This window comes from Sinohyriopsis cumingii, chromosome 12 (genome assembly GCF_028554795.1).
Source record: "Sinohyriopsis cumingii isolate HCF-2022 chromosome 12, ASM2855479v2, whole genome shotgun sequence".
In the NCBI taxonomy this organism is placed as follows: domain Eukaryota; kingdom Metazoa; phylum Mollusca; class Bivalvia; order Unionida; family Unionidae; genus Sinohyriopsis; species Sinohyriopsis cumingii.
In genome coordinates this window covers 14,385,982-14,410,295 of record NC_142972.1, presented here as the reverse complement: position 1 = coordinate 14,410,295, position 24,314 = coordinate 14,385,982, and the positions used below count along the sequence as shown (strand labels likewise).

General features: G+C 35.5%; 1 protein-coding gene across 1 annotated transcript in view; it reads left to right on the top strand.

The window, feature by feature from the left end:
* The window catches only part of LOC149786024 (E3 ubiquitin-protein ligase rnf213-alpha-like), a 358,391-nt gene that overhangs the window by 43,619 nt on the left and 290,458 nt on the right, over nucleotides 1-24,314 (top strand). The window contains exons 16-20 of the mRNA XM_089978099.1: nucleotides 623-788; nucleotides 8,018-8,186; nucleotides 10,537-10,685; nucleotides 11,720-11,917; nucleotides 23,778-23,900. Coding sequence (XP_089834225.1) covers nucleotides 623-788; nucleotides 8,018-8,186; nucleotides 10,537-10,685; nucleotides 11,720-11,917; nucleotides 23,778-23,900 — 805 coding nt within the window. The remainder of the gene's footprint in view (nucleotides 1-622; nucleotides 789-8,017; nucleotides 8,187-10,536; nucleotides 10,686-11,719; nucleotides 11,918-23,777; nucleotides 23,901-24,314) is intronic.

The window sequence follows — 24,314 nt, the reverse complement described above, 5'->3', positions numbered from 1 at the left end:
AGCATAGCTCAAACACTAGGTAATACAGTCTGATGCTGTTTGGTATATATATTGCCTCATTGCTCGAAATATGCCATTTATAGGTTTTGTCTTGTGAGCTCTATCTTGGGTAGAGTTATGGTCCTTGACATTACAGTAGGGCACCCAATTCATGTTTTTCTGGCTAAGCATACAAAGTTTTCAGGTATGATAATATGTTGGCATGGTAAACAAGGCCACAGAATTGATGATTTACTCTGAACAATAAGATAGTCTTAATGTTAATGAAGAAATTTTGTCACATTTATTTAGTAGATGAAGACAAGGTTGGCAGATGCTAAATATTCCTGGATCCGTTACACTATCAATAGTTGAAATAATCCAGATGGTACTGCACAGTGGTTTATTTTGGACCAATTAATTGGGGTATGGCTCTAGGTTGCAACTTGTAAACATTGATCTCCACACTGTACCACATGTATAGATATAGATGTATTGGCTTCAGATGCATATTGGTAATTAAGCAATGAACTTTAACCCCTGTTCCAGCTCTAACTGCATTCACAAAGCATATCAATATTCAGTCACTTGCATCTAGTATGCTTTAGTGTGCATTTTCTAGTTTCTGTAATCTTGATCACAGATTTCAAACAGGAAGATCCACAGTTTGACTTGAAGAAGTTTAAAGGACACATCTTTCAGAGGCCTTACCAGTATCTGAGTTGTCTTGACCAGGGACGAGGAACCAGCGATGTTAATCCTACAGTTCCCAGGGGTGAACCATCAGATTGCTTGAAGGTTCTTCTTAGGTAAGTTTGAAGAAATATCTTTTTCCTGTAGACTGTTATTACAACTCTGCCACTGGCATTCACACAGATACAAGCATATAGATAGGTATATTCTCACCATATGTCCACCATGCAGCGGTTTTGGGTGGATTTCATAGCACCTACCCCTATGGGAAGGAGTTAAATTTGTACATATCTGTGCATTAGTTTTACATTCTTGGTTAATTTTTTGTTTAGAAAATAAAATACTTTGATGAATTTTTGAAGGCCAGAAGAGAAGATAATTTTACTGACAATATGATCATTAACATGGATGAAATTCCAGTGTACTTTGGTCTCATTCCTTGTTGGACTGTTGATGGAGGTTATAAGTGTGAGCATTACCGTATTTCATGTATTTTCTTGTACCCTTTAATTTTTCGTACATAATTCAGTTATCAAAATCATAATTATTTAAACGTATCATAATTTTTCATACATATCACTTTTTTAAAAAAATCCTTTAAATTATGAGACATAAAATTTCTACTTAGAGGATTTATGTTTGCCAAAAAGATCAATAATACCAAATTTTTATTTTGTTAAACAAAAATTAATAATTAATTGTTGGTGAGAAAATACAATGATTGATGCATAAGCTCTCTTATTGTCATTACATTATCTACTGGTGTTTATTAACAAATGGACAAAGGACTTCACAGACCATAACTTTAAATATTATTGTTAATTAGTTCTCCTTATAAAGTCCATCACCATAACAAAATACCGCGTGCATTTTAAAATGGGTTCTGAAGCCCTTTGATGTTTTCTTATGCAACAAAAATGACATCTCAGTACATGCTAAAGTGAAGACCACAGACCCTTGGTCAACTAGTTTTATTGTTTCATTATAGTCATACAAACGTAAAATATAAAAACCTTGTCATTTTCTATTGTAAATTTGAAAGTTATGGACTTTGTTATATCGATTCGAATATATACATATACTATCTTTTAAGTGTTTGTTCTGTTTTGACTTCTGATATAATTAGCATTTTATTGCAAATCTTTTCAATGATATACCCCTCTACTATCTTTATTGGCGAATTTGAATAACAAGTGATGCATATGATTGCTTGTCCTTATAACAAATTCTGGAATAACCAAAGCGCTAAGCATGTTTAATTACCGAGTAAATAACACTGCATAGCCATGTGGTTGTTGTGACAGTGTACATCATAATTAAAATAAGAATGAATTGTTGATTTAGTGGTGTTTATTGATAATGGAATATAGTAGGGGTCGTAATATATGAGGATTATCACAATTATCAGGTAACTCAAAATACAGTCTTTTTTTTCTCTTTGCAAAAGCTACAAATAAAAACCGCCCTGAATAAATATGGTTTTGTACATGAACACATTTTTTTGTCATCTCTCGTTCGCACATGCACACACACATGTGCACATGGGTGCTCACACACATTAACTGAAACATGATTTCAAGTTCTTTATTTTTTTATTGCAGTTTGATAATGAGATTATTGCTGCTGTAAAAATACAAGTTCTGCTTAATTTCTTGACAATGTGGACTCGTATCATTGCGTACAATTTACCAATAAATAATACCCTTAATTAATATATGTTCAAACCATCTTAATAATTCTGCTAATCCTACATGTAAGACCTCGATGCTGATATTTATGTTTTGATTTTTGTACTCACTAAAACATAACCTGTGATACATCTTACGTGTAGGACCATCATTATGCCAACATTACACAACATAACAGCTACATATGCTTTAAATGCAGATGAGCTTTCACACTGAGACATAATCCTCTCTTTCTCTCCCTCTCTCATTCACTAATAACAACAAAAATCTTTCTGAGTACTTTTATTTTTATTGTTATTAGATTCTTGAGTTGACAGAAGAATGAGACAGAAAATATATGTTTACATTGTACTTTTGTACTGTTAGGTTGTCTATTAGAATCTGTTCGGATATGATCCCTTTATTTTTCATACATGGTCAGAACCGCAAAATGATAATTATTTATTTTACTTATAATTTTTTGTACACTGAAATTAATAATTATTTTTTCATGTATGAAAAATTACATGAAATACGGTAGCATGATTGTGCTTGCTATTTTTATTAGTAACAATGATGTAGGGTTGTACTCAGTCATTGCCATTTGCTACCAATAAAAAAAAATGTTGGGTAACATTTAAAATTAATGTTTGTTTATGATGGATTCACATGCTCTGATCTTAAATTGGATGCAACTCCACCTTTACTGGTACATAAATTTGTGAGTATGGCATGTTATTTTGTTCTGTATTAAAATTCATGTCATCATTCATTGACTTCAGTCAACTTCTTTGTATCTAGTATTGATGAATATTAAAATATATATGATAAATGTTTTTTTAAACAATCAAGATTATAATTATCATGTATCAGTGAAAGTTGCTAGCACTGCACCTTCCTTTTTACCCGTTGTACCCTAACCTACATCATGGTTGAAAATTACTAACCCTCTGAATCATGAGTTACTGAGGGGAGGTGTGTATTTTTAATTTCCTCTTTCCTTTCTGGTCACTCTGTCTCTCAATTTCAGTATGTTCTTTTCCTTCTCTTCTTGACTCTGTTTATGCATGTTTTTTTCCTGTTTTTAAAATGTTCCTTTTTGGGTTTTTTTGCTTCAGTCTGACTGTATTTTAGTCTCCTACCATATATATATGGAGGGTCATATATTGTATATATTGTAAGTTCATCTGTCATCAATTTTCTTTCTGCTCAATAACATTTGAAGGACTGTTGACTCATTTCAAATACACAAATTGAGGCATTATATTAGGAAGACAAGAGTTAAGTTCAATTTTCATACTCTTCCAATACAAACATCGTGGAGTTATTTTTCCTGTATGATTTGGAACTTTACACCTCAGTTTGCATTTGTAAGTTTTGAATGTCAATGGACTAAATTCAAATTTGATAAGAGGTAGTACATTAAAAGACCAATATCAAATGCAGTATAATAGCAACAATAATTTACCCATAGCTGTTGTTTAGCTTTCTTTTTCATGCCAAAAAATGCACCATCCATTTGATGTGCATACATCCTCTCTTAGAGTGACGAATTGACAGCATGATGCAGTTCCTCAAGCAACTTGTCTTGTCCTTGGCATGTTATGTGCAAAACAAGCATGGCTAGCTCATCTTTTTCAAGGAGAAAATTTGCCTATAGCAGTGTTTTTTAACTGCAATTGCGACCTGGCCTCTACAATAATTTAATCTTTAATGGTGTTACATTATCTGTTCATTTTTTCTAAATCATTACATGGTAACCTTTTCCCTCTGATTTTGGTTCCTCCAGGGACTTGGGGTTACTTCATGTATACCTGCGGGAGTTGGACTCACTTGCTATCAGAATCATGTTATATATAGGTAAGTTATGCAAGGAATAACGACAGCTTGCTCACTAGACACTACATGTTCTTCAGTCTAGATTGACACTCTAGGAACCATGTCATATACAGTATCTATACTAGATATTTGATTCAAGGCCCCTAGTAGATCTATTTCCAAACAGGCTCTACAATGGATTACCCTTTTACATTTATCCTGTCCTGTCAAGGAGCATGGGTGGTGGTGGTGGATGTGTTCAATCTCTAGTGGGTTGGGCTATTCGCTTATGCCTTCCTGCCCTTCCACCTGATTCCTCAAGTGCTGCAAAAAGTCAGAACTTCCACTCCTCAGATCATTCTCATAGCACCTCTGTGGCCTCAGCACTCATAGTTCAGTGATCTTCTAGACCTGTTGATCGCTTGACACAGGTCTCTTCATGTTAGGATGGATCTTCTGTTGCAACACCAGGGATCACTTCACCACAATAACCCAGAAATTCTCCACCTTCACGCTTGTCTCATCTTAAGTGATCTCTCTGCCAGAACATTTTTTGGGGCCAAGCTGCCAGGAAGCTTCTACTTCAAAGGTCTCTGATGCCAGGTGGAAAATCTTCCATGACTGGCATGTAGGAAATGTGTTGATCCTAGCTGCCCTCTGTAACTTCTCTTGCTGATTTCCGTTTCTCTCTAAGAACAAAAAATGCTTTCTATCCACTAAGGAACTATAGAGCCACCATTTCAAACAAATTCTCTCAAGGCACGGTAATTGGTTTGGATTCGCACCTTGTTGGTCTTATTATTTTCAGCTGCAGAGACCTGTTTCACCTCTCTCATGCCTTGATGGAATCTTTCTTTTTTTATGGTCATTAACCAAAACACCCTATGAACCACTGAGTGAGGCTTCTTTTCAGGACCTTACTCTAAAGACTGTGTTTGTACTTGCCCTTGCCTCAGCACGATGATTAAGTGAGATTCATTATCTATTGACACTGGCTGTCTCTGGATTAATGGAAATTATGATTTGGTTTCCCTCCTTGTCACCATGATTTTTATCCAAAAATCAATTACCTTCCATGGCTCCACTACCAGTAGAAATTCCTATTCTCAGTTGAATCTGTGCTGCAGATGATACAGATAGATTTTTATGTCCCATGAGGGCACTCCATTTTTATCTTAAGGCATCCAAAGGAAAAAGAAAGGATGGGAAGCGCCTTTTATTCCCTCTCAAGGCTCCTGTACACATTTCAGCTGCCATTATTTCATGATGGATTGTATCCACGATTAAAGATCACTTACTGATTGAGACCTTTTCTTTATGAAACTTAGAGGCCATGAGATTTGCACTGTTGCTACCTCCTGGACATACCTTAATCATTCTTCCTTGGAGGGCATCATGAAGGCAGCATTTTGGCATTACTATACTACCTTTTCATCCTTTTAACTCCATTCTTATCACAGCAAAAGTGCAGGCATTTTTGTTTTCTGGGTCCCATGGTTGTGGCACAACATGAGGCCTCAAGAACCCTCCTTACTGACAAATTCAGCTAAACAATAGCCATGGGTAAGCAATTGCTGCTATGAAAATGTTATTTGGAGGGTAAAACTAATTTTAATTGTGCAATACTTACCCATAGCTATTGTCAGATGCACTCTGCCTCCCAGTCCGCTCTGATGTCCTGATGTAATAGTCATCTATGAAAAAGATGAACTATCTGTGCTTGTTTTGCACATAACATACAAGTTGCATGAGGAATTGTGTCATACTGACAATTTTTTCACTCTGAGGATGTATGCCTATGAATTTTGCCTATTAACTGCATCAGAATTTTGTTTATGCTTAATAACTTTTGAAGGAGTTCATGGACAAAACCAAATATAGTAAGAACCTTTACATCAAGAAAACTTAGTTCAAATTTGATTTTGCAAGATACAGGAAATTTAGAAAACTTTATTTAATATCAGTAATATGGGTAGCATAAAAATTAACACTGGAGTAGCTATTTTATCAACTGTTTTTTTTGGTCAACATTATGGCCCTTTCTTTTTTTTCTTCTTAAAATTTACTGTTCAATTGTATCATATTACACCTCTCCCTTGATAACTCGCGCACATCGGGGTCCAAAAACACAGACTGCACTATAAGCGAGAACGCGAGTTACCGAGGGACCTCCCAAAAACCCGCTAGACAGCCATAAAATCGATGGGGGGGAAATAGGCTGCTTAATGGCTGAATCCTCTCATTTTATTATCGAGTTGAGAAAACTTTTCAGTAAAGTGCTTTTTCTGATGAAGTTTTTCATTATTCTCTATAAATTACATTCAATTTCAAAATGTCCATCATCTGAAACATTGATAAGATGATTGCAACTGGTTTCAACAACCAAACATGGTTCACGAAAACATTTGTGCATTATATCACTGCTTTTTGCTTTGTTGAAATCAGGTCTGAAATTAGGAGTCTACGAAGCAGGGAACCAGACTAACTGTTGACACACTACCAAAACAAGATTCCTTTTTATCAAAAACACGCAAGATTTATTTCGTGAGACAATTGTCTATGTCAAAACTATATTTTTGTATTTTTCAATTAGTAAAATATTGATGCCATGATTTCATTGCAAGGAATAGTGAAACGTCTTATCATCCTTGAGGATATCTCTACATGCGAATTCAGGAATCCTCTGAAAATCGGTTTTCCCACAATGGTCCGTATCTGTGAAACGAAGCTCTTTATTTTACGAAGTACTCATTTTGCTTGGTTGCCTTGCTGTCTTTAATCACATGTATGATTGAGTAGGTTAATTTAAGGTAGTTAAATTAGATCATGTACACAGTAAAATTTATCACAGTGTTTGATTGATCAAATGAAATGAGTTACCTGACATACAACCAGGGCCTCTGGTTCTTAAGCATGTAGGATTTGTTTGCCTTTTAACTTTTTTTTTATTCCACCTCCTTTATTTGATTCACAAGAAGTATTTACCAGAATAATATAAATGAAGGCTCACTTTTTATTTAATGCAACAATACAACAAATGTTTCCGCTAGTACAATATCAAAACACGGTGGGCACCTACTTAGGTTCTCAAAGAAACGCTCACCGACATAGCTGTTAGAGTAGATTGACACATTTTACGTTTCGTTACAAGAGGACACATTGCATTTATGATGGTTAGACTTAAAAGGAACTAAAAGATAGAACAAGAACACAAATTTAAATTTATAATTTTTAAAAATTGAATTGGTATTTATTTATTAAAGTTCTGTCTCCACTAGTCATAAGTGACATTTTAATTGATTGAAATGTCCTTGAATATTGTTAATTGCGGTGTACTAAGACTGTCATTTGAAAAGAAAATGTAACAGTTTATATGACTTCTTATTTAAAAGTTGATATCTCATAATGTTGATTTAAATTTCCAGGTCCTATCTTCCATTTTTGATGATAAAACGAGCGATATATCAGATTTTCCGTTACCAATTTTGATCACGATTTTCTTCAAGTTCAACAAAAAGGGATCAATTTTTTGGTATTTTCTAGTTAAAAAATTTAGATCCATGCCTGACCCCACATTATAAGTGGGTTTGTGAGTTTTCAGGGTACAAGTTATCAAGGGAGTGGTGTATTGGTGCATCCATGTCCTATTGATATATTTCTGGTTCTTTTTCTGCTTCTATCCCATTGTATGTTTTGGGCTTTCAGTCTGGTTTCTATCTCTGTTTTTCAGTCCATATATCACCAGTAGTCTGCATTTCTAAGTCTCTGCTTCTTTTTGTTTGTGTATCACTGCTGCCCATCTTTATTTCTCTGTCCCTATCTCTTTGTCTCTCTCTCATAATTGTTTTTTACATTAACAGGCACTGTGGAGTTCCCGACCCTTCTTGGGCAGAGCTTCATCATTTCGTCTGGTTCCTCAATACCCAGCTGAGAGACTTTGAAAGGTCTAGTTTTTGCAGTGCCTCTGTGGCTGAATATCTTCCTGGTTTCTCCAAGTTTGTGTTGAAGTTCCTAATCCAGATGTCACGGGTTTGATCATTTTTACAGATCAGAAAAATTTATGCACCCTTGACCTTTAGACTTCTAACTGTTAGTTAATACTTTTCATCTTCACCAGGAATATTTGACCAGGATTGATACAAGTCTTAATCACAGTAAACACATATATGACATCAACAAGAAAAAGAATGGGAACAACATTAACGTGTGGCTGTTAATTGACTCTGTATATCCTTAACTTGACAGTGCTTCCTTCATAAGACTCCATAGTAAAGAAAACTTGAGCTATTAGCAATTAGAATATTATTAAGAGGGCTGCTCACTTTAGTTTACTTGGTAGAGTGTTTAACACAATAGTTTTGGTGGAAATTGCAAATCTGGAGAAGATGGTCATTCAGGGACCATGATTCCTCTAAATCAGTATAACTTCATATTTGCAGAAAGTTTAGGATGCTTTGTGGGGTGGGGAGACAGCAAGTGTATTTTGAGATCCTGAGGAGGTAGGGGGTCAGTGTGCATGACTTAAAAAGCAGTGTTCAATTGAGAATAAGTTATAATTTCATATAAGCCTTTATATAATTACTGAAAATTCAAATTTGGTAAAAAGAAAATGAAATCTGTTTCTTTGAAGCAGCTAATGTACTTATTAACCAAAAATAGTTGTTAGACTTGTCCACTATCTTCACTATCCACATGCACACATGTACCCACACTTAAACACAGCCACAACAGGCATTAAATGAGAAAAGATACTTAAACTTTCTGTTTTTAAAATCCATTGGACAGGGGAGTATTTTCTTAAGTAGATGCAGTCTTTGCTGCTGTGAATAATTTTTTGAGGGTGGTGGTGAAAATAATACAAATGTCAGTTGTATTCATTGTGGCACTCATTTGAGACTGGTTAGTACTGTTTACTTTGCAGAAGATCTTATTCAAATTTTCTTAGCACAGAAACTTACTTCTCTGCATCTCCATTGCTGCAAAGTTAGTGGCAAACATGCTTAGTGGTATTGCTATGTTGACACAGATGTCATTCACTTTAGAATAATTAATGTCTGTATGATGTTTGCAGTGTGTGCAGAATTTAAACACTCCCCCTTGCTGCTGTACTTGACAAAGGCAGACACCATCAAGGAGTTCTGAAATTCAATTTTGCTGGGTTCTGTTCATTTTGCAGATGGTTCACATTGTCCTATGCTGTATTAATGACAGCTTTATTTTGATTTAAAAATGAACCACACTTGTACACTGTTTTGACTAATGACATAATACATTTTATATGTGGAATAAAATCCAACTTCAAAGAAACTTTGTCTCTGATCACAAATTTGCCCATAATATTTACTAATAATGGCTTAAACATTCTTATCTGAGACAGTGATTATTCTTAATTTTCAGCATGCATATCTCTGATAGTAATGAACTGAAATGAATTGGGTTATTCCACTTAGTGTACTTTACCTATTCAAAATAGTCTAATGGGTTCTCCCACAGTAGTGTTCCAAGGAATTGATGTGGCATCATCCCAGCTATTCTAATCCAGTTATATAAAGAAATGGTGGTTGCTTGTATCTGACCACCTTATCTTTTAATTGGTTTGATGATAAGTAGTTGTATAAACTGCCCTACAGGGGCATTAAGCAGGACTGTTTCCTGTGTACACAGACTACATGCTTCACACATGTATACTGGTGTCAAAAAATTTAGTTTTTTTTCTCCTATGATTATTGAAAATTGTTTTAAACATGACCCTGTCAAGGGGTTGGGGTTGAATTTTTAATCTTTATAAAGCTACATGACAAAATTCATATGAAAACCTGTAAACCTTTGGTAAAATTATGTTACAGAAAAGAAAGAGGGGTGGCAATCAGGGCTATACTAAATAATGACAAAGCAGGCTGAAAATTAGACTTTTTAGGTCACATTAGTATAAAGCCATTATCCTATTTTGTTAAACCCCATCAGTTTCTAGTAATGTTATCTTAAGGAAACCAAGCTCATTCAGCTGATTTACAGGTGGATGGACGGACTGCTAGCTTAGGTACCTGTAGGCTCTGCCAAATTTGGTGAGTTAGAACCTAATGACTTTGGGTTTCTGCATTCTGTGTCCCTCCCTCTCAGAATACAGATTACAGTTTTAAATTTTTTGAGTAGTCAGTTTGGTCATTAAAAAAAATTAAGTGGAACTGGAAAAATGAACCATTACTGAGATCATAGTTTTTGACTGTATATGATATTCATAAGTGTTTTATATGTAAGTGAACAAAATGTGACAGATTTGAAACTTAACAAAACAAACTGTACAATTTTCAGAAGTCTTACTTTATAGTTTGGAATTGCATTGTATTTGTTCAGATTATCATATCTTTGTATTCAAAAGGACTTTTCAACAAGGTCCCTACAGATGAGTGAAGAGTCTCCAGCTACCATGATTAAGATGGACAAAGAGGTTAGTGAGGAAGAGGTCAGCGGTGAGGCAGGAGAGGAAGGTCTGGCACTGTACCAGATGAGGAGAACATGGGAGAGCAGGTGAAACATGTCATAATGAAAGTAGTAAAAATCTTGTTCAGTAAGAATGGTGAACTTGTATTAACTTGTAAAGCTACTTGTGTGCTTTGATGGTAAAATGGTGACCTTGAAGTTTAGATTGTGATGCAGTTGCTATATACTCACTAAAATAGTAATGTATGCTAGTCAACTTGAATGGTAGGACTGGTGATAAATTGAATATTTACAATTGTCATGGTTGACTATATATTATGGGGGCAAAAATAGGTCTATATAGTAAAATGCTAAAGGTACAATAAATTTTGTTTGTATCGATAAAATTAGTTGTAAAATTGTAATATTAAGTCATTACTACCCCTCACTGCAGTGAATAGTGGTGATATTGTTGTTGCCCACATGCATGTCTTTTCATCTGTTCATCCATCTGTGACAGAACTTGTCATTGCTTCACTTCCCACACAGGAGAATTTTAAAGAAAGTTTGGAAGATATATGTAGTTGGTGTAGATGAACAATAAGGTTTAACTTTTTTCCTTTATCCCATTTTTGTAAAATTTAATGAAAAAATTATCAAAAAATGGTACTTTTTATGTTGACACTTTTCCTTCCACACTGCTTGGAGGATTTTATTTAAACTTTGTTAGTTAAATATGTAGTTGATATAGATGTTCAATAAAGTTTTCCTTTTTGTCCTCAGAACCATTTTTTTGGAGGAAATTTCTTGCATTATTGGCAAATAATATGGTATTTTGGGAATTGAAGTATCATAACTTGTCCTCTCACATTGCCTGGAGAATATTATTGAAATTCTAAAGGCTTGGCATGTGGTTGTTGTAGATGTACTGTAAGGCTTTACTTTTTTCCCTTAACCAATTTTTGAGGAACTTTCTTTACAATTTTTAGAATTTGGCTTTTTATTGCTTCTACTTTTAAACTGCTTTAAAGAATTTTATAGGCTAGATATGTAATCAGATGCTGATAGTGAGGTATGTATTGATAATTTTTGTAAGATAATGTAAATTGCTACAAATGATTTTCATCTGTTTTCCTTCACAGCCCTCATCCATATCTATTTTTTAACCCTGATGGACATACCATCACATTCCTTGGATTTAACATTGATTGCAAGACAGGAAACCTGATAGATCAACAAACTGGACAAGTGCTTGAGAGAACCATTATGCCCAAAAATCTTTATGACAGTCTGCTTCACAACAGAGTGCCCATTCAAGAAGATTTTGATTCCCTCCCAAGGTTTGTAAGATTGCTATTTCTCATTTCTTATGCAAGACTTATACACAACAAAATATTGTTGGTGCAAGTCCATAGGTTTATTCCTTGTCTGCAAGACTTGTATAGCCAGGGCTGATTCCAGAATTCTAAGATAAGGAATGGAGGCAGGAGGGGGGTGCTTCCATATTTGAAGTGGTGTAATAGCTTGTATTAAATATGGCAATGCCATATAGAATTCCCAGAAGTCTCAAGATGGGGGAGGGAATAATCTAATGTACATGTCCATGCATTAGTCCATTTCACAGTAAGATTATACGAGTTATTCCCAGTATACTGTTGTAATTGATTGGTTACTCTTCTTTTATTAAAAGAGAATTAGTGCAACATGTGCTGGCGGTTGTGTGTCTAAAATGTATTGAACACAGCCTTGTCTTATGTAATGAATTTGCCCAGTAGAACAATATATGGTGTCAAAGGATGGCAATTGTGCCTAGATCTTCAGTCACTTTTCTGCTGAAACTGGAGCTTTGGGGAAATTTGTCTGTGAACTAGGCAATATTCTAAAGAGTTTGGTAGAACTATCAAACAGCTGTGGAGCTGGCAGAAAAGCACCAAAACTAAGAATAGCTACGTTTCTTATGTTTTTAGGACCAGATGCCAACAAACTGTTTGATACCTATGCATTTGAAAATGCAGAAAAGCAAAGAATAACCTGACTCATTAGTTGAAAAATTTGAAAAATACTGTATAGGAGAAATGAATGACAGATAAATGGTACAACTTCAATTGTTAACAACAGGAAGCGGGCGAGAGCATATATGCCTATGACATGGCTCTAAGGTCACTAGCCCAAACATGTAACTATGGTGACTTAGAGAATAGTCTGCTGAGAGACAGAATGGTAATTGACATAAGAGACAACATCACCAGGAGAAAACTGTTGCAAGATAAGAAGTTATCTTTGTGAACTTGCATAAATATCTATTGAGCAAACAAAAAAACGAAAGAACAGATGAAAGCTATGAATCAGGAGGAAGTGTTGGCTGTAGCTCAAATGAAGAGTGGAAAGTCAAAAAAGCAAAGTCAACTGTATAGAGAGTGTGACTATTGTGGAAAAAAAATGAAGCGAAGAAAGAGGCTTGCCCTGCTGTTGGGAAAATCTGTGCAAAATGTGGGTTAAGGAAGCATTTTGCAGTAAAGTGCAAAAAGAAAACTATGGAGAAAAGCACACAGATTGAAATACAGGCAGAAAAAGGGATACAAGTTGTAGATGATGATTCATGTTTTGACAGTGGTAGTGATGAATTTGTGTTAACAGCTGAGGAAGTGAATGGGGTGAAAACATAAAAAAATTATTTGCTACAATGACTTTAGGCAAGAACCAGATCAAATTTCAATTAGGCTTTGGCTCAGCAGTTAACATCATCTCTGAAACAGGTTATAAGACAGTATGTCATGATGACAAACTGAAGCACCTGGAAAAGAACCCTGTGACACTTGTTATGTATAATAGCAGTGAAAAAAGAGCTTGGGGTAAAAGTAAACTACACATTTTCAAATCCAAAGAATAAGAAAATATACACTTAAGAGATCGTCATTGTTCAAGGGAAGGCAAAACCCCTACTTGGAGCACAAGCAGTGCAGAAAATGAAACTTGTTGCTGTAAATAAGCAACATATGGTTGTAGAGACTACATAAAATCTTGTATGAAAACATTCAATGGAGGTCTCTTAGGAAGGAGCATTCCACCTTGAGCTGGCAGAAGAAGCCAGACAAGTCAAATTGCCAGAAAGGAAAATTCTATTAGCTGTTAAGCCAAAGTTGAGGATAGAAATTCAGGGACTGGTGAAACTTGGAATATTGACACCAGAGAAAGAACCAACAGAATGGATTTCTAGCTTGGTAGTGGTAATGAAGAACAAGACACTCAAGCTGTGCATTGACACACAACCTTTAAATAAAGTCCTGAAAGGAAACCATTTCCCATTTCCCAGTATAGAAGATGTCCTGCCAGACCTGAGCAGCGCAAGAATTTTTACTGCTGTGGATGCAAAAAATGGGTTTTGGCATGTTCAGTTAGATGAAAAATCTAGCAAACTCATCACATTTGGGGCCATGGGGCCATGGGTTTTTGCATGTTCAGAGCAAACTCACCACATTTGGGGCCATGGGTTTTGGCATGTTCAGTAAGATGAAGAATCTAGTAAACTCACCACATTTGGGGCCATGGGGACCATACAGATTGATCAGAATGCCATGTGGTACGTCACCAGCACCAGAAGAATTTCAGAGGAGAATTGATGAAACTTTAGAAGGGATTCAAAGTGAGAAAACACTTCATGATGATATTCTAGTTTGGGGAAGTGGTGAAGATGATGCTAAGGCCAGTGAGGATCACAGAAGAAAGCTTAGAGATCTTTTTGAGAGATGTTGCAAAAAAGAATGTAAAACAGAACAAAGACAAGATTAAATTGAAGCAGAAGGTAGTAACATTCATGAGACATGTGATCTCTGCAGAAGGGTTCAAAGTTGACATCAGCACCCATGCTAAAATACTTTGACCATGAGAAAGACACTGTTCTTCAATATGATGCATCGAAAGCAGGGCTAGGTGTTTATTTGCTGCAAGAGGGGCACCCATATGCTTATGCCGCACATGCACTCACAGGAACTGAGGTAAATTATGCACAAATTGAGAAAGAGCTACAAGCAATAGTCTTTGGAATGTAAAGGTTAGAGAACTTAGTCCACATGAGATGATAAGTCATAGAAAGGGGCTACAAACCACTTGAAAGTATCTTTAAGTAACTTTAGTTAGCACACCAAAGTGGCTGCAAGAATGCTATTAAAGCTGCAGAAATTTGACTTTGGTGTAGTCCACAAGCAAGGTACACAGATGTACATGGCTGATACATTGAGTCATGCATTTTTGTCCTTCACCAAGAAAGTTTTGGATAGCAATTGAGTGTTTGATCTATCCATATGTTTACAGAGAAAGAAGTGAAAAGTGAGCATGGTTGAGTATCTACCAGTTTCTATGAAACACATCACTGAGATTCAGAGAGAAACTGAAACAGATTTTCAGTTAAGACAGTTGAAAAAAGTCATACAAAGGCTCTGCCACAAGAAATACAGAATTATTTTCCTTTCTGAGAGAAACTGACATCGTAAAATGGCTTGATTTTCAAAAATCACCATGTTGTAATCCCAGCTACACTGAAAAGTTCAGTAATAGAAAGACTACCTTCCAGTCACATAGGAATACAAGGTTGTCTGTGAAGGGTCAGGGAAGCTATATATTGGCCAAAAATAGAAAACTATCTTGCAAAGTGTGAAACACAATTCTTCTCACCAGCAGAAGGAGCCACTCATAAGTCATGATGTGCCTACAAAAGCATGGGACTGCTCTGGTGGCCTAGTGGTTAGAGCCTCCACCTAGGATGTGGGAGGTCATGGGTTCGATCCCCAACCGAGTCATACCAAATACTTAAAAAAAATGGTACCAACAGCTGCCTTGCTTGACGCTCAGCATTAAGAGGTTAGTGTTAGGACTGGTTGGCCTTGTGTCAGGATAATGTGACTGGGTGGGACATCATGCTACATGTCTGCGGCCTGATGCCCCAGTGCTAGACATCACTATAAACTGCCACACTGCAGACATCATAGCATTATGACTGAAAAATTGTTAAAGCTACATTAAAAATCCAAATCACACACACACACACACACACACACACACAACCATAGGAGAAGATAGGTGTAAACCTATGTGGTTTTGACAACAAAACATATCTGGTCACAGAGGACTATTATTCAATTTTGTTTCATTCATTTTATAACAAGACAGCCAAAGAAGTCTTCATAAAAGTGTAAGCTCAAATGTCCAGGTATGGAATGCCTGATGAACTTGTATCTGACAATGGACCAACATTCTCAGGAAAAATGTTTGCAGAATTTGCAAACACTGAGGAGTTCAAACACAAAATTAGCTCACTGGGATACCATCAATCAAATGAAGGAGTGTAGAGCATGATGAAAACAGTGAAGAGAAAGGCAGTACAGTCTAGATCAGATCCCTATCTCGCGCTACTGGATTGTGGAATACATCAACGGAAAGATTGCATTCGTAACCTGCACAATGCATGTTTAACAGGCATACAATAACTTTACTGTCAGTGTAAAAAAGACTCTTAATGCCAAGATCACAGTACCAGGTCTACGTTGTTGGCAAACAAAATGAAACAAGAAAAATACTACAACAGGAGTAGAAAGGAACTAAATCCAGTCCAGGCTGGAGATGTTAGGATTGTACCTAGTGACAAACATAGTACATGGCACAATGCGTGTAGAAGGAAAAGGTGACATTCACACCTACAAGATTCGTACAGAAGATGGTCTTGTCTACTGCGGGAACAGAAAGCATCTATGAGCTACAAATTAACATTTCATAGAACCTGAAAATCAGGACATACACACAACCCTAGAGAAACTGCTAACACCAGATAGACCTTTGCTCATTGAAACATGCAACAGAGAAAATGAACTTCATATACCACCAGAAATGGAAAACACTAATAGTGGTGCCAAGATCACATACCAGAGCGAGACTGGAAGCCATGCACATGAACCAAAGCTAAGCAGACAACAACCATTAAATAATAATGGTGGGTCTCCAGATAATTATCAGGTATCTAGAGGGAGATGTGTAAAGAAACCTGTGTATTTGAAAGACTTTATAACTTAAATGCAGATGTTTGTTAACTACTAGCGTAGTGATACAGAGTTAATCAGAGAAGGTAAAGTTCATTTAGGAAACAAAGAACTCATTTTAGTTTATCATTTGCTTGAGGTCCCTAGTCAAACTGACTGTTCCTATTTTAAAAGAAAAGTTCATTTTTCTCACTATTGATCCTTGATGGATAAAGCTGAAAATTCTAGTTTGATTTATTTGTAGTAAGTTTAGGACTTTTGAAAGAAATGTGTTCAAATTATGACCAAGCACATGTATCTTAATTTTATGTTACTTCGATGGAAAAAATCTATTTTAAGAAGGGAGATGTAACATAATGTTTATGCCCATGCCTTAGTCTATTTCAGTTAGATCATACGAGTTATTCCCCTTGTACTGTTATGGGGGTGCTTACCAGTTATTATGTACTTTTGAGAGAGTGACATATGTAAGGTGAAGTTGTTTGCATTTAAAACATGCACAATGGAGAGAATGGTGGCATACCTCTATGCTACATTATTGTATTGTGGATGATATTTCTTTGGATATCGTACTTTTGGAAATTGTATATGATTTAAACACATGCAAACTAAAATGAATGCTCCCTTGTGATAAAAAATCAGCCTGAATTAGTCTAAAATACACTATCCATAGCAGCTATTAAAATAGGGAAAATGAATTTTGCCAGACTAGACAATACCAGCTTCTGAAAGTGCAATGAATGAATTACCAAATATATAAAATGTAAAAAAAAAGTTATCGGTTGTTTTTTATACAAGTTACCTCTGATGTTCAGGAAGTGAAAATGACCAAGTAGAGCTAGCACTTTTTTGAAAGGTGCACATTTGAAGTAAGGCCAAGCTGTATACTCTATAACACATAGTACACCCATCAATCATACACCAAAATAAAGGGAATTAAAGGTTCTTTGAATTATACCTAAGATATACAAGGTCTTTTTTAAATAGCGAGTATAACCAGTGAGGAAAGCTGGGGAAATTCTTTTTCTTTAAAATCCTAACCCTATGCAAAATACAAAACTGTAGAGCGCCACCATAATAGATTGGCTACTCTTCTCTTATAAAAAGAGAATTAGTACCAATTTTTTGCTGGTGGTAGTGTGACTAAAACGTATTGAACACATCCCTGTCTAATGAAATGAATTAGTCCAGCAGAATGATACATAGGGAATGATATCTTTGTTAAAGTGGTACAAAATATTTTATTAAACTGGCATGGTATTATTATTAGTGTAGTGTATGAGCATCCAATTGGGGAAGAAAGCCAAAACAGATGTGATATACTTTAAATTTTATTGTATAATCATAAAGCATCAAATGAGATCCCCAAGACAGAAAATTTGTTCTTGTCTATGACCTAATTAAGACTAGGGTATTCCAAGTTGACCAGGGGCATAGACAGGTCAACAGTGAATTTCTTCTTATTGCCACCTATAAAATAATCCTTATTACATTAAAAAATGACAAAATCCTCAATGAACAGAAGGCAAAGTGAATGTCAGGTCACAAGCGAAAGATTAAAACTAGTGCCACCCATAGATGGCAAGGGGATGTAATAGGCAGGAGTTCTTGCCCTTTTTTCTATTGTTATAGACAGAAAAGACAAATTTTTGTCTATGGGATGGCTGGATTTGGGAGGTAGTAGGTCTTAAGAGAAACCAGTATATTAATGTGATCTGTGAGAAACATAATTTACTGCTATCATCAACATATTGAACAGTTTCGAAAGTGAGTGGGATCCACACAGATTAACATGGTGATCTTGCATCTGAATGGCTAAGTTTGTTGCCATTATGGAAGCCATATTTTTTCAAATATGATTTTGATCAAACTTCAGATATTGGATTTATATGATCAAGATCACACAAAGTTTCTATAATATATGGGATCTAGAGAGACTGCCTTCCTGATCCTATTTTGACCAGACTTGGTAAATAAGCTGAAATTATTGAGATCTTAGATGAATACAATTATGAGCAAGATCTGTGCATATTGATGAGGTGATTTGTATATGTTTTGTCAATACTTTAGTGACTCGGTTTCTAATCATATTTTGTCAGAGTTAGTTAATAGGCTTATACATGTACCATCAAGATATATGTTGTTGTTGTTGTTGTTGTTGTGGGGTTTAATGCCATTTTTTAGCGCATGATAGGCTGTACATGGCGGCCAGTATTAATGGTGGAGGAAGAACCCAGGAAAACCCCAGAAAGAACCACTGACCCACGAGAGGCTACTGGCAAGCTTTCTCACATACCCACATTAGCTGAATCCGAGACTCAAACTGCCCCAGACAGAGGTGAGATGGCAGTGATCTGTAACAGAGAGCGCTTTAGACCACTAGGCCATTCGGGGCCCCCTCAAGATATATGTTTTTGCATGAGCAAGTTCTATACATATAAATGTGGTGAACTTTCTTACGATTGGCTGGGCTTTATATTACTTGAGAGCCTGTATTTCTGACCCAGTTTTAATCAGACTTGGTAAATAGACTAATATTGTCATGATGTATGATGATTTTTATTACATTAAAACCTGTTATGAGATACTGCCCCTTCTGCCAACAAAAAGGGATCTCTCAAGACAGGTGGTCTCTCATAGTAGGTTCGTAGAAAAAGACCTGTTTCCAAGGTCCAGTTTCAGAAAAATTTCAAGAAAAATAACCACAATCACTGTACATATATTCTATTCTTTATTAATAGTTCTTGCTAAAATATTATATGCATTCACCTAAAACAAAATTATATAGCAATAAAGATATACTTCTATCATTAAACATGAAATCATTTATTTTCGAAGATCACATATTTAGCATATGAAATTATTTTTGATTTACTAATTTTATAACAACCTAAAATTCTTTTACCAACATTTAAACTGCTTGTGGTCTGCTCTTTTTAACTTCTTTCAGTCACAATAACTATTTTCTCCAGCCTTAAAATTTGTTTCTTTTTAGTTGTAGGTTTGTCCATTGTTAGTAAGGTTCTATGTGTTAACATTATTAGTGCTCAGTTGTAATATTCTAAAGATGGTTTTGACTGGGCTTTGGGAACATATGAAAAATCTATATATGTGCATTGCATATCTAACAATTAATGAAATAAAAAGAAACAATTATCTCATCCAGAAACAGAACCATTTACTCCAAGACACAAGTCAATGGCTTTGTTCAAAAAAGACATACAGGGATTAACTCTATAAACAAAGTGTGTAACCCGGTCGTACCAACTTGAATAGACAACAGCTCGAATCCCACAAGCGAGTCTCTCTTGCTGGTTTAATAGACAGTGACCTTATTCACCCCCAGGAAATATGGATTAACTCGAAAGACAAACAATGAATGCGACCACTACATCAATTTCGGCACTAAAATGGCAATTCATGACATCTACATTAGCCTGGTTTATGAACTGTAGCATCTTATCACCATTAGCCACAATCCTTTTCTTTATTATTTCTTTTATGTTTTTTTCATCAGAACAATCATTACTAATCAACAATTGATTACATATGTCATTGGGTTCTGTCTATGTTCTCGTGATACGGTCGTTCATAGGGATGCTGGGTCCTACTCATGCATATGATGTACTGATAAGACTAGGAAGCAGGCAAAGTGTGGGAATAATTAGTCTGGTTCTCTGGTTTGTATACTCCCTGCATTGCTCTCACCTATATGAATAGTGGAGAACAGCGCAGAGAGCACACAAAGCAGGGAACCAGACTATGGAATAATCTACATGTACTTTAGTCTAGTTTACAACAGAAACTATAAAACATTATAAGCATACCTACAAAATTTCAGATATTGGTAGCCAGCCTTGTTTTTGTTTTTAGAACGGTATGAGCAGTTGTTACAGGGATTAATAAAGGTCATTGGAGTTTATCCTTGTTTTTGTGATGCGGTAGTTCATTTAAGTGTTGAAATGCATATTTTGCCAAGGCATCGCAGTCAATGGTCGCATTCAGCAGGTGGTTGCTCACAACAGAGAGTTTTTATAATAAAATTGATCCATGCATTATGATTGTGGTTGGAAATGACAGGTGGTTGCTCATAGCAGAGGTTGCTCATAACAGTTTTTACTGTATGACCAAGATCTATGCATCTTTTTCTGCTATTGCATTTGATTCAGGTATTTTTTATTACTTTGGAGACTTTTTTAGCTCCACTGATCATTATGGATTATGGGATAGACTTTTGTCTGTTGACCATCTGTCCATTAAGCATAATTGTTATCACTAATTCGAAACTACTTGGAGGATTACCTTGAAACTTCATATATACATTCATCCCATGGTCTAGTTGGTTCTAAATAAAAAATGTTTTGCTGTTTGGACCTCCAATAAGGCAACCACTTTGGCTATATTGAAAATCTTGTAATTGCTACTCCTCCTTAGTGGATGGTCAAATCAACATAATGTTTTCACTAAAAGACTAATGATGATGTTTAATTGGTCCTAAATGAAAATGGTGCCAATCTGACCTCCAATAATGCCGCCATGGCAGCCATCTTGAAAATTTTATTGTCACTGCTACTTTTACAGTACTGTGATAGTCATAGTAACATGTAGATTTCACTGAAAGACTTCTTGTGATGACTAGCTGGTCATAAATAAAAATGTTGCCAGTGTAACATCCGGTATGGTTGCCATGGCTGTCATCATAAAAGTCTTATTCTCACAACTCTGCATGAATAGTAACATCATATAGACATTTAGTTTTCACCAGAAGACTTTTTATGATGTCCAGTTGGTCTTAAATGAAAATGGTGCTTATCTGACATCCAGTATGGCTGCCAATATGACTTTTGATTATGAGCACATTAATTATGCCTTAAATGAACATTTATTATGATTTACTAACATAAATAAAATCAACATTAGATAAAATTTGAGAAGTAATTTACATTGGATGGGTACCTACCATACCAAAATGGACCCCCTCATAAGGCCACGATTCTGCAGGTGGAAAGTGGCTTTATAAGAGGGATGGCCTTTCTAGAGGGGGATCACATAGATATAAGTTATAATTAAATATAAAGTAAGAATAGCTCATTTTTAAATATTTAATGTTTTCATTTTAAAATCACTGGCATGATATTGAATCAATGCGATAAAATTTACATTAGTGTTATTTAAAATAATTATCAATCATGGGTCAAAATCACCTTGTCAGTAAAATCAGGATACAAACATCTGGCTGTAACTATCCATTCATTCCATTTTCCCACTGATGTATAATTGATGATGTTTATTTGAATCTTTCTGACATGAGATTTCTTGATAATGATATAAGGATAGGATCTATCTTAACGTTTAGTCAAATTTCATTTTCGTTCTAAACTGAGATTATCTGATGACATTTTGCAATGTTTGCAACAACTTATTACTTCATTAGCAATTTGTAGTTATTATACATAATAATTAGTATTACAAAGGAATGTGAGCTTGTCATCTGATCAGCTGGTATTAGTCCGGTACTCTTTTGTAACCTACAATTCAGAAGCCACAATAGGTAACATACCATTGTTACTGTGCCAATCGGATGTCATGCATACTTGAGCTGAACAGTACTGTTCTTTTCAACAGTTAATAGCCAGTAATTATTAGACAGTTACAAAACATAATATCTAAGGAACACACAGCAGTGAGTATAATTGGATTATGTATCTCACATTATGGATTAATGTTACTCTATCAGCATTTTCAAGCAAATGTCACTTGATTGAGTTTAGAAATCAACACATATTTGTGAGATCTCTCTTTGCAAACACCATTATGTGGCTGTGTATGAGGGTTAAATATGACAGATTTTACACTGGTATGCCAGCTTTTGGTTGCATTAGAGGGTCACTGTCTTAGAAGGGTACTTTTGAATGCAAACGTATTGGTGCCATGGGATTCTGGCTAAATATGGTAGGTGGATGCTGTGGACAGAGGTGTTGTTGAAGAGGGGGACCACTATACATTAACTGCTTAGTGAAATGGTAGGCTGTTATGTAAGCAGAGTAAGTGATATTAGGCCCACCTGGGACTCTTGCTTGCTATAGATAGCTTGTAAGCTTAAAGCAAACAGGTATACCAGTAATTGTAATTTTAATAAACCCATTATGTGGATGTATTTCATGAATAACTGGAATATTGCCTAATAAATAACTTGGTTTTTTTTCTTCAGTTTTTTTTTCTTTTTGTCCCAACAAATATTTATTATAGAGCTTACCAAGCTTATCAATTGCTTGGGGGGGGGGGGGCAGGCATCCTGACATTGCCTGAGACAAGTTCATTGCCTTTCTATCTGTGATATCAGGTACAAGGTTAATGGACATGACAAAGAATTTTGTCCTGCATTTTACTGGTGCTTGTGAAAATCTAGTTCAGAATATAACAAAATATTTTTGCTACAAAGTTATGTTGGAGTTTCTCAAGAATATATGGTTTCAGTACTAAGCAGTTTAAAAGAACAAAAGGATAAAAATGGCCTTATTCCTGGAAATTCTTTTTGGTTAGTGGAGGACTTATTGTCCCTTCATGGGACTCTATGGGAATCTTCTTGTCTTGTTCATTTGGATTTCTATTACAAACTTGTTTATAGCTGATTCCAATCTGTCAAACCTTGTGATTGTAGTTTGCACAAAATTAATATAGAAAACTGAATCAACAAATATGACCAAATCTCACACAGAACATTTGGTTAAGTAAGTGTTAAAAATTAACTTCAAAGACCTTCTGGTCACCAACTTCCAAAATTATAGGAAAATTTCTTTCTAAAAACTGTTATGCTCTAAAAATTGCTTGCTCAGGGTCACTTAGGCAAGCATCAGGTTTGAATGATGAAAAACATGTCACAGTTGCAGCATCCTGTCTTAAAGGCCTTTGTTTGTTTAAGATGCCACATATCTTTGTTGACACTAGTGCTGCTATACTGCCAAATATTTAAACTACAGAAGAATGAACTGTGGCTAGAAAATAGTCTGTAGACCTTCTTGTCATTTCCTGAAGTCATCTTAGTTTAACAGTATAGTGTTGGGGTTAACATATGCACCGAAAATCTACCAGTATTTAATCTAAATGACTTAGCTAGGTGCTATTTCATTTGACTTGTAGTCCAGTATAACTCTTTGCTCTCTTATTTCAGGAAGAGAAAACTAGAGAGACTGTGCCTTGTGATGGGAAATGAGATGCCTCATGACCCAGATGACACCTATGAATTGACAACTGACAATGTCAAGAAGATTCTGGCAATCTACATGAGGTTTAGGTGAGACAAAATGAATATGCTATGGTTGGCACTGAGACAAGTAAATCACAGTTGAGGGTTGGTGTTATTTATTTTCTATGAGGTTCACTGAGCAGAAGAAAAATAATATGACTTAAAGACTGAGATTTTCTTGTCATAATGTTAACAATACTATAAATTTTTTTTACTTACATTTTTAATGCAAAAAACGATAGAAAACTAGAGGAGTGGTGACCAGTTCAGCCATATACTACATCAGGCTTCAAGTACAAAAAAGGCAATAGCTAAAAAACATTACGGGGTAGCAAGTTTCATGGTGATCGATTGAAATCTAAAACTACTTGTATTCACAGGATTCTGTCATACACTGAATTCATCTGCAAGTCAAAAAGGGCAATAATGATTATAAAAATTGTAGGAGCACAGTGATTTGTT